We start from the raw sequence: 18375 nt of genomic DNA, 5'->3' as shown, positions 1-18375 counted from the left end.
TTACTTTCTTGTTAGTACAACTTTTTTCTAGAATGTCTTTATGGTGTATAAATGTGTCATTCATACTGTCATGTTCGCATAAAGGACAGGAAGCAAGTTGCAAGTAAACAATCCTTTATTAGAGTATGGTCAGGCCGGGTTGATGGTGGGTGACGCAGGGACCTCGATGGCAGCACAGACTGGTGAGAAGGTGGTTGAGTGCGCAGGTGGGTGAAGATGAGGGATCCGTGAGATGAATGGTAATCCACAACGACCGAACAGGAGCAAGCCACAAGGAGTAGCTGAGCAGATGGGACACAGACAAGAATCACGGAGGACCTCAAACAATGATCTGACAAACAAGAGATGAAAGACAGGGCATTAAGTAGGCTGGTGGAATGAGCTGCAGCTGCCGCTGCCGCTGATCAAGATGATATAAAAACCGGGGGAAACCGGGGCAGGCGGATTAATCGGAGAACGAAATACAGGCTTTATTTTAGATACGTGAAAGGCTGGATGAATTCTCCTGTATGCTGGAGGAAGTTTAAGGCGGACTGCCACCGGACTAATGATTTTGGTGACAGTGAACGGGCCAATAAATTTGGGAGCAAGATTATTAGAGACAGAACGAAGAGGAATGTTCTTGGTAGAAAGCCACACTTTTTGACCCACGACGTATACGGGAGGCCTAGACCTGTGGCGGTCGGCTTTAGCCTTGGTGCACGGCACGCCCCCACTTGGAGTAGAGTCTCGCGGGCTCTAGTCCAAGTGCGGTGACACCTCTGGACAAAGGCGTGAACGGAGGGGACCGCGACTTCGGATTCCAGACTGGGAAAAATGGGTGGCTGGTATCCTACACTACACTCAAACGGAGATAGGCCCGTAGCTGATATAGGTAATGTATTGTGGGCGTACTCCGCCATCGACAGTTGTTGGCTCCAGGAGGAAGGATTCTTGGAGACCAAACATCGCAACACCCTTTCCAAATCTTGGTTGGCTCTCTCGGTTTGACCATTGCTCTGGGGATGAAACCCTGAGGACAGACTTACAGTCGCTCCCAGTAATCTACAGAATTCACGCCAAAATATGGACACAAATTGGGGTCCCCTGTCGGAAACCACGTCTGTCGGGAGGCCATGTAAACGAAAGACGTGATCTACGACGGTCAACGTTGTCTCCTTGGCTGAAGGTAATTTGGGCAAGGGAATAAAGTGGGCCGCCTTCGAGAACCGGTTGATTGGAAGTCTTACCAGTGGCACAAACCGAGCAAGCCAAAACAAAACTGTGAATGTCGCGAGCCATAAGTGGCCACCAGAATCGTTGCTTGACCAAAAATTTAGTACGGTTAACTCCTGGATGACAAGCCACATTGGAACAATGCCCCCACTGAATGACGTTGGACCGTAATCCCTCCGGCACAAATAATCGATTTGGTGGGCACCCGGGCGGAGGCGTTACCCCTTCTAAGGCCATCTTGACCTTCGATTCGACCTCCCATGTGAGTGTGGAGACCACTAATGTTTCAGGTAAAATACACTCGGGAGTAGACAGGCGTTCGGAACGGTCAAAAATGCGCGACAAAGGGTTTGATGTTCTTGGAACCCGGGCGGTACGAGAGAGTAAAATCAAAACGTCCGAAAAAAAGTGCCCAACGAGCCTGCCTGGAGTTCGACCTTTTGACAGTACTAATGTATTCTAAATTCTTGTGGTTGGTCCGTACTATAAAAGGAACCCCCGAGCCTTCTAACCAGTGGCGCCATTCTTCCAATGCCATCTTGACTGCCAACAATTCTCGGTTACCAATATCATAATTACGTTCTGCAGGGGATAATCGATATGAAAAAAACGCGCACGGGTGCATCTTGTTGTCTGAGGGAGAACGTTGGGATAACACCGCACCTACCCTCACCTCTGACGCATCGACCTCCACCACAAACTGACGTGATGGATCAGGGGTGATTAAGATAGGGGCCGAAACGAAGCAGCCCTTCAGTTTGGCAAACACAGCCTCTGCTGTGTCTGACCACCTGAATGTAGTTTTGGGGGAGGTCAAGGCGGTCAGAGGTGCAGCTAGTTGACTGAAGTTGCGAATGAAACGCCGGTAGAAGTTGGCGAACCCCAGAAACCTCTGTAGGGCCTTACGGGAGTCTGGACTTGGCCACTCTACCACAGCCTTAACTTTCTCCACCTTGACAAAAAGCCCATTCTCTAGCAACCTCTGAAGCACTTGTCGAACGTGCTGCATGTGTTCCTGGAGAGAAGGGGAAAAAATCTATAAGTTGTCCAGGTAGACTTATATAAATTGATCGATCATATCTCGCAGCACGTCGTTGGCGAATGCCTGGAAGACCGCTGGGGACATGGACAGCCCAAAGGGCTTGACCAAGTATTCAAAGTGCCCCCTGGGGGTGTTAAAAGCGGTCTTTCATTCACCCTCCTCCCTAATACGGACCAAATGATAAGCATTACGTAAGTCCAATTTCGTGAAGATCGACGCTCCCTGCAACCTCTCGAAGGCTGAAGACATCAACAGCAAAGGGTATGTATTCTTTATCTTGATGTTGTTCAGTCCCCGGTAATCAATACAAGGTCGCAGCGACCCGTCTTTCTTCCCCACAAAAAAGAACCCCGCCCCCGCTGGAGAAGAGGAAGGCCGGATGAACCCCGAAGCTAGAGAATCAGAAATATATTTCTCCATAGCCTCCCTTTCTGGGACAGAAAGTGAATATAATTTGCCTTTAGGCGGAGACTTACCTGACAGTAAATCTATGGCACAGTCATAGGGACGATGCGGAGGGAGAGAAGCAGCACGAGACTTACTGAACACTTCCTTCAGGTGGAGGTACTCCGCGGGCACGTTAGACAAATCCACTGCTTCCTCCTGAAACATAGACATAGAAACAGACGGACAAGCAGACACTAGACAAGACTCATGACATTTGTTACTCCAGGCCAGGATGGAATGCAGTTGCCAGTCCACTTTGGGATTGTGACGGAGGAGCCAGGGGTGACCAAGAACTATGGTGCAAGGGGAGAGTCAAGTATGTAGAATGCAATGATTTCTGAGTGGTTGCCTGATGTGATGAGGGTAATGTTTTCAGTGATGTGTGAGATGACCGGCAGTCTTTGTCCATTGAGGGCGTGAACCGTGATCTGGTGAGTGAGGGGTCTGAGGGGAATTTGAAGTCTGTGTGCGAGTGCATAGTCCATGAAATTACCTTCAGCCCCGGAGTCCAGAAGTGCTTGACAGTCGTGAAGTCGTGCTGACCATCTTAGTCTTACTGGGAGGAGCGTAGATGATGATGAGGTCTTCTCGGCGGAGATCCCACCCGATAGTAGCCTCATACTTACTACCGGGCTTGGCCTTTTACTGGACAGATGTAGGCATGATGACCGGTCCCACCGCAGTAGAGGCACAGACCCAGGGACCTCCGCCTCTCCTTCTCCTCCCGGGAAAGCTGAGCTCGCCCTACCTGCATGGGCTCGTGATCGTAGGAGGGGCTGGCCGCCTCACCGCCGCTGACTTGGGTATCCGTATGAGCTCTCGGTGTGGGATTGGGTAGGTTATGTCGTTCCACTCATGTCAGTCGTGCATCTACCCTTAGTGCCAGCTCAATGAGTCCATTGAGTGAGGTCAGAAGGTCCAGGGCGTAGATCTCCCTCTGGACGCAGTCAGCCAGCCCATGCAGGAACATGTCCCACTACGCCTCCTTGTTCCATTGACACTCCACCGCCAGGGTGCGGAACTCGATAGAGAAATCCAAAACTGATCTCTCTCCTTGTCGTAATTTGGCTAGCCTCCTAGCCGCCTCTCTCCCGGCGACGGCTCGATCGAAGACTCGCTTCATCTCGGCGGCGAGTGTCTGGAACGAGGCGCAGCATGGATCGTGATTCTCCCACACGCTGTTCCCCACAACGCCGCCCTCCCAGTAAGCAGGGTCAACACGAATGCCACCTTGGCTTGTTCGTTGGAAAAGGTCCTGGGTTGAAGAGAGAACTGCATAGAGCATCGTGTCTGGAAAGCTCTACACAAATTAGGCTCACCAGAGTAGGTCTTCGGAACTGGAAGGCGTGGTTCCGGCTGGGAGGGGGTCTCCGATGGTGTGGGAGGAACGAACGGTGTGAGCGGCGCAGTGGGGGCTCGCAGAAGCTGTAATTGCTGGGTGAGCTCGGACACCTGCGCCACCAAAGCCTGAAGAGCGCGACCAGTGTCGTTAAGATTCCGTTCCTGAGAGTCCATCCTTCGAGCACTGGCGCTGAGGAACTCTTCCAACGCTGATGATGGGTTACTCGCTGCTTCCATGGGTGGTCAGATCGTTCTGTCACGTTCGCATAAAGGACAGGAAGCAAGTTGCAAGTAAACAATCCTTTATTATAGAAGTATGGTCAGGCCGGGTTGATGGTGGGTGACGCAGGGACCTCGATGGCAGCACAGACTGGTGAGAAGGTGGTTGAGTGTGCAGGTGGGTGAAGATGAGGGATCCGTGAAATGAAAGGTAATCAACAACGACCGAACAGGAACAAGACACAAGGAGTAGCTGAGCAGATGGGACACAGACAAGAATCACGGAGGACCTCAAACAATGATCTGACAAACAAGAGACGAAAGACAGGGCATTAAGTAGGCTGATGGAATGAGCTGCAGCTGCCGCTGATCAAGATGATCCCACATCAAAACCCACATGAAACAATCAACATGACGTAATATGAGACGAGCAGGAAACAGTGCATTCATGAACCGTGACACATACTGTAATAGTTCTTCACACTCGAAGTGTATATTTTATACGTTAATTGATGAAAAGTGCTTTGATACATTCTGAAAATATTCTTTATATGCATTCTAAAATTCTAATGTAATCTATTATATTTCCTATAAATAGCTGTACCCAGTTATATAAATATAAAAAATGCATAATTTGTATTCTTACTCATAATTTTAAGGAGTATACTTTTTTTTATTTCATTTTTATTTGAAAATTGTATAGCTTATTTATTTCTTTAGCAGTACATAATAAGACAAAATATAGGAAGACGACACCATAAATGCAAAACAAACACAAACAAACAATGCAATTTTCTTATTGATCTTTTGTTTTAATGCATTATATTTTAAGGTTGAATCTGTAAAAATGTATTGTGAATGCATTTATATATCTATGATGCATTTTATATACACGTTTCATAGCAAAAGCTCCTTAAAATGTCTATTTATTATTTTATTTTTTGGGGGGAATGTTCAGAGATGCCACCACAGTCATCATTGGAGTGCAGTCATCTGACTCTGTTCGCACATCCTGTGTTCTATCAGTGAGGGCAGAGGCAGAAGATGTTGCCAGGGCAACCCAGAGTACATCTGTCTGCTGAAGTGCATGGTGGGATTGCTCAGAGGAACCGCTGTAGTCCCTCACAATTGAGCTGCGCTGATGTTGACTCACATGTGACTCATGAATGTGGACGTGTTTTGCTATAGTCTCTAAGGATTCAGTCCACGTTCTGTCATGACATGGGAAAATCCACTGAAGAATCCTAGTGATCTCATAAACAATAATTACTAGCTAATAGAGAAGAATCAAAATAATATATTTCTAATTTTCAAAGAGTACAGCGCTGAATGTTTTAAGACAAAGTACAAACTTTAAAACAGTTCAGTTCAGCGTCTTGAGACCTCTACTGTTCTCTTTTGTAAAAAAAAATAATATATATATATATATATATATATATATATATATATATATATATATATATATATAAATATATATATATATATAGAGAGAGAGAGAGAGAGAGAGAGAGAGAGAGAGAGAGATGATTATAAAAAATTCCATTTTTTAATTATTTAAGTTTTTTATTAATATTTAAATAATTTGAATTCGAAATATTCTTCAGTCTTCAGTGTCATGAACTCATCATCTTTCAGAAGTTGGCACATTTGATTATTATTATTATTATTATTATTATTCAGTGTCATGAACTCATGATCTTTCAGAAGTTGGTACATTTGATTATTATTATTATTATTCAGTGTCATGAACTCATGATCTTTCAGAAGTTGGTACATTTGATTATTATTATTATTATTATTATTATTCAGTGTCATGAACTCATGATCTTTCAGAAGTTGGTACATTTTATTATTATTATTATTATTATTATTCAGTGTCATGAACTCATGATCTTTCAGAAGTTGGTACATTTTATTATTATTATTATTATTATTATTATTATTATTATTATTATTATTCAGTGTCATGAACTCATGATCTTTCAGATGTTGCTGCATTTTATTATTAGTAGTAGTAGTAGTATCAATCAGTTCAAAACAAACCATCTATCTGAAAAAAAAAAAATATATATATATATATATATACATACATATACATGTGTGTGTGTGTGTGTGTGTGTGTGTGTGTGTGTGTGTGTGTGTGTGTGTGTGTGTGTGTGTGTGTGTATGTGTGCATGGAGAGAAAGGCTAAGCCATCAGCACATATTCCAAAGATCAGAAAATCTCACACATTCCCAGTACATAACTTAAGGGTCATAAAACATCTTGAACAGAGCCAGGTTGAGCAGATTTGCAGCTTTAGTTAGGATGCAGCTGGATGTTACAGCGCCTGAGAATATATTAGACAAATGTGCAGCATTAATGATGATAACAATAATAATAGCTAGATAAAAATCAGTGTTATTTTATTTTAGTGCTCTATATTTTTATATGTAAACAGTATTGCACTTTATATAGTGAGTTAATGTAGTTTGTGTTCATCTGGCAGATTCTGAGCAGATCGGGGATGTTTTGCAGTGTGTCACTGGACTGGAAATCAGATGAGAGCATGCAGGCACACTTTAACCACTAAACACACTGTGTCATGTGTGCCGAGATGTCCTGTCTGTCAAACTTCTGCACAGAGAATACAAGTGTGTGAATGTTGCATTAATATATCAAATGCTGAAGGAGCTTTTCTCAGAACTGCTTTCCCTTTTATGAGCCATTCTTGCAATAACATTTAATCAACTGGTGATTTTTGGGAGATGGGTGAAGTCAGTTCTCCTTAAGTTCACATTCGTACATGATTAAAGAAACAGCTCACCCAAAAATGATCTGAAAATGTACTCACATCAAGAAATTTGTAATTTTATCACTTGCTCACCAATGGATCTTCTGCAGTGAATGGGTGAAAACACTTTAACGGTGGATTTGTTTCTTACAAACACACCGCTTTTTGCCTCACAAGACTGTAACTGATGGACTGGAGTGGTGTGGATTACTTGTGGATTATTATGATGTTTATATCAGCTGTTTAGGCTCTCATTCTGACGGCACCCATTCACTGCAGAGGATCATCTGGTGAGCAAGTGATGAAATTTGAGATATCTCCAAATCTATTCCAATAAAGAATAACTATTTTTGCTTAAACTATTCATTTTTGGGGACACTGTAACATTGCAAGATTGAAGATTAAGGACCATAAAATGTAAGGGTAAAGGAAAATACATAACTCGTATTTATTATGTAACACGAATGTAGCAGAATGTGAATGTACGAATGTAGTCTACAAAAAAAAATTTAAGTACACTAAAGGTTGTCAGAACAAAAAGTTTCCCATCTGAACACAGATATGTGTGGGTTCTGTAGCTAGCTGTCCGAGAACCGTAAGAGTAAACAGTCTCTGATCCGGCCTGCTCGTGTTTGGATAACCTTGTTTGGCTCCAGGAGCAACGCTCCGTTGCTTTTAATAAATTTCATTTGCAACTCAAAGCTTCCACCGCCATGCCTCGCCCCCACTGAAGCTCGGAGAAATGAATGGATTTTGTGTGCATTTTTCTGGAATGTAATAACACAGGTTTTCTTGGGAGAGAGTGTGCTGTACATGCTCCGAAAATTTCCGCGAGTTCCTGCATGTGATGTCATTCAGCAAGATGGCAGTTTGCTTGAAAGAAAATGTAATAAATAAGCTCTCTTCTGAGGGATTAGCTGGGATCGTTTGCCATCGTCATTTTCAGTGTCGCTTCTAAGAATTAAACAAGAGGTTTGCTTATGTACTTATGCTCTTTAGGATACTTTTCCCACTGGATACATGTTGATAATTGATAATACTGCGTGGTTTGTGTTTTCATCAAATTGCTTCTTGCACTTTTAGCTTCTACATCTCTGATTATGTTTACCCTTGGATTTCCATCTGTGATCACAAGTTACTGATTCATTTCTACAACAAGTAAGACTGTCTGTCGGACTGTCTGTCTGTGTTACTATAATAACTGTTATTGTGTTATTGGTGTAGGAGATGACCCACTCCTGGCCTCCACCTCTCACTGCCATCCTCACACCAGGCAAAGCTGAACAAACCAAGTTTCCCATCCCTTCAAAGGTGGGCTCTCTCTCCCTCTCGCTCACTCACTGTACCTTCGAATTATTTATACTAAATGGATTTTTGTCAACATTACTGAGTTATCATTACATAATTTGCTATTGCTAATTATAGAGCTTGCAAGGCAAAGCAGCTGATATTTCTCAAACTGTTTCTGGCTTTGTTAGATATCCCAGAGAGCTGTCTATTACTTGCGTAGCCTCCTTATAAAGCAGTGTCCTAACTAAACCTGATCTGAAACACTCTACATAGGCAGCAATTCCTCACACATACGAACAGTGCCTCTCACAAGAGAAACTTTTAGTGCAATTTTGTGTTAGCTGGTTATTGGCAAACATGCAAAATCTGGCACAAACATACAAGCACAAATATAGAGTAAAATAGACATTTACTAAATAGTTTGAAATATTTTATTAATCATTTTCACTGTTGAATGCAGCATAGTACATATATTAATAAATGACATCTCTGTTGTTTTGTTCTCCAGCATGGATATTATTATTTGCACAGTGCAGCGCATTCTTGGGGCATTACTAGAGCCTTATGATTATAGTAATCTAATGATAATTGAGTTCAAACTATTTATGCAGACTCCATTTAAGGAGTTTTGGAACGATATTTCAAATTAAAATAACAGGCTTATTAAGAATTGTGTGAGTAAGCATTGGACTTCCACTCAAGTTCCCTTCAAATGCTCTTTTCTCTTTGCTGTGACATCAGCTTTTTGTCTCTTAATAGGACATGGTCTGAATCTCCTTGGATGACATTGCTAATAATAGTTTAAAAATCCATATGTATTGGTGGTATGGGCGGGCGCAGATGTCTCTCCACCGCACCGCTCACCCGCTCGAGTGTGATTTGTGTGCCTGCTCTAATTGTATTAGTGTAAAATCAATTAAAGCTTTCAGCAGAACTATTTCCCATCTGTAGCTGCTCCGAGTCAGTTAACACACAGAATGTAGCACTTTTTTTATTTTTCTGCAGTCGGATGTTGTTATTATTTATTTTTATTTTTTAGCTGTTGTCTCTCAATATATCATCCTTTCTTTGTTGCAGGATTCCCAGCATGTGACCTCAGGATACAACGGAAGTACGAAACATTTTGCTTCTACATGTCACATTTTAGCTCTTGCCAAATTCAGTGTCAAGCATCACTGACAAAATAAATGCAATAAACTTCTGTTTTCCATTAAAAGAATATCTGAAATGCTGTGTTGTTGACACATTGCATCCTGCGCCAGATTGCTGGTATTTGGACGCGTGCAGTCAAACCTGGTCTCTAATATTTCCGTGAAATTCTTTTCACAGAACGCTGCAATGTTTCCAGTAACAAGCCTGCAACCAAGTCAGTACCACAGAAGTCGTGAGTATTCATTTGATGAATTATTTGAGGGAGCCCCCCTTGGTGGAGAGAGAGACAGAGAGTATGTTCATAGCCTTTGCTTTGTTCGCCTGTGAAACATTTCCCAGTGAGACACGTCTGGCCAATTCCCAGCTAAGGAAACTCAGCTTGTCTTCACAAACAAACATTACAGTTGGTGGTCCTCACTTCATCCCTTTCCCTGACTTGCTAAGTTAATTTTTTGCTTCTTATCAGTGGCCAAATGTATGAGTACATTTTCTATGAAAAGCAAAAACATATTGAACTTAGGTAGTGCTAAAACTTGTTATTACCTCTTAAAAGCATGTTTCTATCAGATATGGCAAAGGCAAACAATTGAAAGTGTAATAGAGAGAGAGTGTGTGTGTGTGTGTGTGTGTGTGTCAGTTTGGAGAGGCACCGATGGGGTGATACCGCAAACAATAGCTGGAGGAATGCTGCATTGTTTACTCGTAGAAGCCACTTAAAGGCTGCAGTTATCTGCTGATCTGGCCGCAGTCTCTGATATGTCATTTTCTCTTCATTCCCAAGACCCAGTGCAAGCCTTGAGCGCCGCTCTTTGTGTTTACTGCATGCCGTTCACATATCCCACTGTCTTCTTACACTGCTCCATTATTCCTTTGCTCCTGCCCAGAATCACTCCGCCTGTATTCCTCTTAATTATGTGCAAGATATTTGAAAGGTCTTAAATTATTTAACCAGTCCAAATGTTTAGGGATTCAGCCCTCAGGGTAAAAACATTTCTGTCAATACTGGATTTGTCCTCGAGAGCTGAGAGCATGAACTTCGGCTGAATGTTTGAATTGTAGTTAAGGCAGAAATTAATATCAGGAAATATCATGCTGACAGAAATGTTATGTGATATTGAGCAGTCTTTGCATTGCTGAATGTCAAGGCGGGGGGGGGGGATGGGGGGGGGGGTGTAACGACAGCGAGAACCATTTTGTTGCCTGTGCGTCATGGGTAAAGTGAGATGCATTAATTCAACACAATCATGAATGAGACTTGTATTTAATTGACAGGACTTTAAGGGATAGTTCAGTTAAAAATGATTCACTGAATCATCTACTCACCCTCATGTCGTTCCAAACCTGTTTATTTTGCTGAACACAAAAGAAGAAATTTTGAAGAATGTGGGTAACCAAACAGTTGCTGCTCACCATTGATTTCCGTAGTATTTCACTGTAAGGACGTCAATGAGAACCAGTAGCTGTTTGGTTACTTACATTATATGGAAGTAAATGGGGACCAGCAACTGTTGACTTAAATAGGTTGTTGGTAACCAAACAGTTACTGGTCCCCTTTGACGTCCATACTATGAAATAATACGGAAGTCAATGGGGACCAGCAACTGTTTGGTTACCAACAATCTATGTCAATGTCAATGTCAATGTCACCTTTATTTATATAGCGCTTTAAACAAAATACATTGCGTCAAAGCAACTGAACAACATTCATTAGGAAAACAGTGTCAATAATGCAAAAATGATAGTTAAAGGCAGTTCATCATTGGATTCAGTTATGTCATCTCTGTTCAGTTAAATAGTGTCTGTGCATTTATTTGCAATCAAGTCAACGATATCGCTGTAGATGAAGTGTCCCCAACTAAGCAAGCCAGAGGCGACAGCGGCAAGGAACCGAAACTCCATCGGTGACAGAATGGAGAAAAAAACCTTGGGAGAAACCAGGCTCAGTTGGGGGGCCAGTTCTCCTCTGACCAGACGAAACCAGTATTTCAATTCCAGGCTGCAGCAAAGTCAGATTGTGCAGAAGAATCATCTGTTTCCTGTGGTCTTGTCCTGGTGCTCCTCTGAGACAAGGTCTTTACAGGGGATCTGTATCTGGGGCTCTAGTTGTCCTGGTCTCCGCTGTCTTTCAGGGATGTAGAGGTCCTTTCTAGGTGCTGATCCACCATCTGGTCTGGATACATACTGGATCCGGGTGACTGCAGTGACCCTCTGATCTGGACACAGACTGGATCTGGTGGCCACGGTGACCTCGGAACAAGAGAGAAACAGACAAATATTAGCGTAGATGCCATTCTTCTAATGATGTAGCAAGTACATAGGTTGTTATGGGAAGTGTTTCCGGTTCCGGTTTACCTAATTAATGCAGCCTAAAAATCCTTTAACGGATTTGGATAATAAAAGCATATTAGTATGTTATGTGTATGCCAGGTTAAAGAGATGGGTCTTTAATCTAGATTTAAACTGCAAGAGTGTGTCTGCCTCCCGAACAATGTTAGGTAGGTTATTCCAGAGTTTGGGCGCCAAATAGGAAAAGGATCTGCCGCCTGCAATTGATTTTGATATTCTAGGTATTCTCAAATTGCCTGAGTTTTGAGAACGTAGCGGACGTAGAGGATTATAATGTAAAAGGAGCTCATTCAAATACTGAGGTGCTAAACCATTCAGGGCTTTATAAGTAATAAGCAATATTTTAAAATCTATGCGATGCTTGATAGGGAGCCAGTGCAGTGTTGACAGGACGGGGCTAATATGGTCATACTTCCTGGTTCTAGTAAGAACTCTTGCTGCTGCATTTTGGACTAGCTGTAGTTTGTTTACTAAGCGTGCAGAACAACCACCCAATAAAGCATTACAATAATCTAACCTTGAGGTCATAAATGCATGGATTAACATTTCTGCATTTGACATTGAGAGCATAGGCCATAATTTAGATATATTTTTGAGATGGAAAAATGCAGTTTTACAAATGCTAGAAACGTGGCTTTCTAAGGAAAGATTGCGATCAAATAGCACACCTAGGTTCCTAACTGATGACGAAGAATTGACAGAGCAACCATCAAGTCTTAGACAGTGTTCTAGGTTATTACAAGCAGAGTTTTTAGGTCCTATAATTAACACCTCTGTTTTTTCAGAATTTAGCTGTAAGAAATTACTCGTCATCCAGTTTTTTATATCGACTATGCAATCCATTAGTTTTTCAAATTGGTGTGTTTCACCGGGCTGCGAAGAAATATAGAGCTGAGTATCATCAGCATAACAGTGAAAGCTAACACCATGTTTCCTGATGATATCTCCCAAGGGTAACATATAAAGCGTGAAGAGTAGCGGCCCTAGTACTGAGCCTTGAGGTACTCCATACTGCACTTGTGATCGATAGGATACATCTTCATTCACTGCTACGAACTGATGGCGGTCATATAAGTACGATTTAAACCATGCTAATGCACTTCCACTGATGCCAACAAAGTATTCAAGTCTATGCAAAAGAATGTTGTGGTCAATTGTGTCAAACGCAGCACTAAGATCCAATAAAACTAATAGAGAGATACACCCACGATCAGATGATAAGAGCAGATCATTTGTAACTCTAAGAAGAGCAGTCTCAGTACTATGATACGGTCTAAATCCTGACTGGAAATCCTCACATATACCATTTTTCTCTAAGAAGGAATATAATTGTGTGGATACCACCTTTTCTAGTATCTTGGACAGAAAAGGGAGATTCGAGATTGGTCTATAATTAACTAGTTCTTTGGGGTCAAGTTGTGGTTTTTTGATGAGAGGCTTAATAACAGCCAGTTTGAAGGTTTTGGGGACATGTCCTAATGACAATGAGGAATTAATAATAGTCAGAAGAGGATCTATGACTTCTGGAAGCACCTCTTTCAGGAGCTTAGATGGTATAGGGTCTAACATACATGTTGTTGGTTAAGATGATTTAACAAGTTTATACAATTCTTCCTCTCCTATGGTAGAGAATGACTGGAACTGTTCCTCAGGGGGTCTATATTGCACTGTCTGATGTGATACTGTAGCTGACGGCTGAATGGTTGCAATTTTATCTCTAATAGTATCGATTTTAGAAGTAAAGTAGTTCATAAAGTCGTTACTGCTGTGGTGTTGGGAAATGTCAACACTTGTTGAGGCTTTATTTTTCGTTAATTTAGCCACTGTATTGAATAAATACCTGGGGTTATGTTTGTTTTCTTCTAAAAGAGAAGAAAAGTAATCGGATCTAGCAGTTTTAATGCTTTTCTGTAGGATATGTTACTTTCCCGCCAAGCAATACGAAATACCTCTAGTTTTGTTTTCTTCCAGCTGCGCTCCATTTTTCGGGCTGCTCTCTTTAGGGTGCGAGTATGCTCATTATACCATGGTGTCAAACTGTTTTCCTTAACCTTCCTTAAGCGTAAAGGAGCAACTTTTTTTAAAGTGCTAGAAAAGAGAGAGTCCATAGTTTCTGTTACATCATCAAGTTGTTCTGAGGTTTTGGATATGCTAAGGAATTTGGATACATCAGGAAGATAACTTAAAAAGCAGTCTTTTGTGTTAGAAGTGATGGTTCTTCCATACTTGTAACAAGAAGTAGAATTTACAATTTTGGCTATATGAATTTTGCAAAGAACTAAATAATGATCTGAGATATCATCACTTGGCTGAATAATTTCAACACCATCAACATCAATTCCATGTGACAGTATTAAATCTAGAGTATGATTTCGACAATGAGTAGGTCCTGAAACGTGTTGTCTAACACCAATAGAGTTCAGAATGTCTATAAATGCTGATCCCAATGCATCGTTTTCATTATCAACATGGATATTAAAATCACCAACTATTAAAACTTTATCTGCAGCCAGAACTAACTCGGATGTAAAATCACCAAACTCTTTAATAAAGTCTGTATGGTGCCCTGGTGGCCTGTATACAGTAGCCAGTACAAACATAACAGGGGATTTATCATTAACATTTGTTTCTTTGGATAATGTTATATGAAGTACCATTACTTCAAACGAGTTATACTTGTAGCCTGCCCTCTGAGAAATCCTGAAAACATTGTTATAAATTGAAGCAACACCTCCACCTTTGCCTTTTAGACGTGGCTCATGTTTATAACAGTAATCTTGGGGGTTGGACTCATTTAAAATAATGTAATCATCAGGTTTTAGCCAGGTTTCTGTCAAACAGAGTACATCTATATTATGATCAGTGATCATATTATTTACAAAAAGTGTTTTCGTAGAAAGGGATCTGATATTCAATAAGCCAAGCTTTGTCATTTGTTTATCCATATTGCTTCTGTTTTTTATTTGTTGAACCTCAATTAAATTGTTAATCTTAACTTGGTTTGGACGTTTTTTGTATTTTCTAGTTCGGGGAACAGACACAGTCTCTATAGTGTGATATCTAGGTGAAAGAGTCTCTATGTGCTGAGAATTAACTGACCTCTGTGACGGGAGGCAGCTAGCAGACGGTCGGTTTAGCCAGTCTGTCTGCTTCCTGACCTGGGCCCCAGTTAGTCAAGTATAAACACTAAGACTATTTGCCATATTTCTAGAGAGAAGAGTGGCGCCACCCCAGGAGGGATGAAGACCATCTCTTTTAAACAGGTCAGGTCTGCCCCAAAAGCTCGTCCAATTGTCTATGAAACCTATGTTATTCTTTGGGCACCACTTAGACATCCAGCCATTGAGTGATGACAATCTGCTATGCATCTCATCACCACGGTAAGCTATGGAAGTAAACAGTTGCTGGTCCCCATTTACTTCCATAGTAAATTGTTGGTAACCAAACAGTTGCTGGTCCTAATTGACTTTCGTAGTATTTCATACTATGGATATCAATGGGGACCAGTAAGTGTTTGGTTACTCAGATTCTATGGGAGTGAATGGGTACCAGCAACTGCTGACTTTAATAGAATGTTAATAATCAAACAGTTGCTGGTCCCCATTGACTTCCATACTATTTCAAAGTATAGTATTTACATAATATTCTATACTGTTGGGTTACAAACAGTCTTCAAAATGTCTTTTTTTGTGTTCAGAAGAAGACAGAAATGCATACATGTTTGGAAGAACTTGAGAGTGAGTGAATGAACTCTTTAAATTGCATCTGCTTATGGATCTACAAGTGGGCTTTATAATGTTGGTTAATTGGTTCTAGATGTTGACATTATGTAACACTTTTGTTAACTCTTCCCATAACCTCAGGCAGTACTGTTCCTCACTCTACCTCACCGATATCTCAAGACTAAAGTGGAGGATTCAGATATGCCATCTTATAAACCTTTAGCACTTGAATCTCTCCCACTTGAGCCACAATCATCCATTAGGCGGATAGTACAGGGGCTTTAATTTGAAGTTTACCGTGTTGAGGAGTCATAAAACGGCACTTTTCCTCGACTGATCGGCCATTTTGTAACCTCCTTTGCGAGTGCCGGTGATCAGTGGTGTAATTTACTTGGAGCCTGATATTAGTCACACTCAACTGGCGCTTTTCCCACCGTCTGTGAGAGCACACCAGAGAATATGGGCTAGTGTCAAACACAGATGGGGCCGCAAGCCAAGGATAGCCTGTACTTGAAGATTAGATATTCTCTGGGATGTTGCTCCACTCACACGTTCTGCTTGAGGATATTATTATGTTGTTATGTACCACTGTGGAATATTGGATTTATGATTATCTATGTTTTATTTTGACCAGCACATTCCCTTAAGGCAACACACCACAGGCAAAGCCAATTTTTTTTGTTTTTTGTTTTGTTTTTGGTCAGTTTTGAGATTTTAGGCTATTTCGCTTATATAACTTGACTTCTTTCAGACTAGTGGAGAGAAAAAATAAAAAATTCAAGTGTTTATTTTATTGCACTTTATCTATTTGCTCTGTAGAAATAAATTGCAATATATTTCTTTAAAGAGTTTGTGTTTCCTCAAATATATTTTTCCCCCATGCACTGAGCCAGAATACTCTTGCACTTCAGATACACTGATATATATATATATATATATATATATATATATATATATATATATATATATATATATATATATATATATATATATATATATATATATATATATATATATATATATATAATTCACCTGATATACTACACACACACAATATTTTGAAGAATGTTGGTAAACAAACTGTTGATGGTAACTATAGACTTCCATAGTATTTTTTTTTTTTTTTTATTAGTCGATGACTACTAGCAACTGTTTTCCACATTCCACACCAGTTACCAACATTCTTCAAAATATCTTCTTTTTTGCTCAACAGAAGTTCATCCCCATTTGCAACAAATGGATGGTGAGTAAATGATGACAATGAATTTTCATTGGGTGAACTCTCTCTTTAAAAGGGCCATGACATGAGAAATCAAAATGCCCTCGATCGTTAGACATATAAGAGGTCGTTGTAATATAAAAACATCCTGTAAGATTCAGTCTAAAAGAGTCTAAAATCTGCTTATATTGAAGCCAGTCTGCCAAAAAGACAGGCTGTAGAATTTGCCACTTTATAACGTCACACGTAGTGTGGCCAGACTCTGCCCCCGCAGAAGATCAGTGCCTGCTTCTACAATACCTGTTAAGCCCCGCCCACCAGGAGTTTCAAAAAGATTGAAACTAAAAGACGATGTTGTGCTGACTAAATATTGAATTTGACAGTCGTGTCGCACCACACAAGTGTGAGTAACTGTTTTTTATCATGTGGTCACTACTGCTTTGCCTGATATTAAAGATCGTTTGATATGTAATGAGTATTTAAATTAGTTTTTAATATAAATCAGGACCTGATTTAAACAGAGCATTCTGATGAGGGGGGTCAAAACAGCGCAATTATGCAATTATGATTTTTTTTTAAGTCAAATTTTGATAACATCATAAGTACAGTACAGCACAAAATAATGTGGCCCCTTTAATTCCATTTCAAAGCCAGAGACCGTGCAGTGAGATATTTTATATCTGTATTTAGAGAGAGTTTTCATTCTGCTGATTGTCATACAGTACACAAAAGCCTGTCGCATTACTCCTTCATTAAATAGGCACATTATACAGCATTCATCTCACATGTCAACTCAGGGAGTCATAAAATTGTAATTGATTAGGCTTAATTAGTCATCAGAAGGAAGGGCAGAGGAGAGCGGTAAGTGCTCTCTTCGTGATGGAAATGGGTGCAGATGGTCTTCAACTTTGGTTTCTAATGATGCTAAGATGCTCTGAACTGCTGCAGAGTCAAAGTCATTTGTTCATCTGACAGCCTTCGCCAACATCCAGATCTGCTTTAAGAGTTCAAACAGCACTGTGGCAAACATTTTCAGACAAAAAAAGGATGAACTAATTTTAAATCATTTCACAGGAGAGAAAATCACAAGGAAGATCTTAATAATACACTAGAGTTTGTGGTCAGATAAATGGTTGTGGTCAGTAACTGTACTTTTATTGAGCAAATGTGCATTAAACTGACCAACAGTGGCAATAAAGGCAGTAATCTATAACCAATAATAAATAATTTCTTACAAAGGCTGTTCTTTTAAACTTTCTATTTATCCAAGAATCCTGATTCAAAACTTTATCATGGTTTGGTACAAATACGAGGCAGCACAACTGTTTTCAAAATTGATTGAAATTGAAATTGACATATTTTTTGTACTCTGCGAATTAGGATGATTTCTAAAGGATCATGTGATACTTAAGACTGGAGTAATGATGATTGTGTCACAGGAATAAATTACATTTTAAAATATATTAAAATAATGATTTTAAACCGTAAAGATATTTCACATTATTGCGGTTTTACTGTGTTTTTTAATCAAATAAACCAAGCCTTGGTGAGTATAAGGGTCTTCTTTTAAAAACATTAAAAAAAAACTAAATTTACAACATCTCATTTG

The 18375-nt window shown here is 40.5% G+C and overlaps 1 protein-coding gene across 1 annotated transcript in view; it reads left to right on the top strand.

Annotated features, from left to right (window-relative positions):
* LOC132114002 (AF4/FMR2 family member 2-like) overlaps positions 1–18375 on the top strand; it is a 216862-nt gene that overhangs the window by 118623 nt on the left and 79864 nt on the right. The window contains exons 5-7 of the mRNA XM_059522111.1: positions 8262–8348; positions 9405–9438; positions 9657–9711. Of these exons, the coding sequence (XP_059378094.1) occupies positions 8262–8348; positions 9405–9438; positions 9657–9711 (176 nt within the window). The remainder of the gene's footprint in view (positions 1–8261; positions 8349–9404; positions 9439–9656; positions 9712–18375) is intronic.

Source organism: Carassius carassius, chromosome 33, assembly GCF_963082965.1.
Source record: "Carassius carassius chromosome 33, fCarCar2.1, whole genome shotgun sequence".
NCBI classification, from domain to species: Eukaryota; Metazoa; Chordata; class Actinopteri; order Cypriniformes; family Cyprinidae; genus Carassius; species Carassius carassius.
The sequence above is the reverse complement of the archived record's forward strand: the minus strand, read 5'-3'. Positions and strand labels throughout refer to the sequence as shown.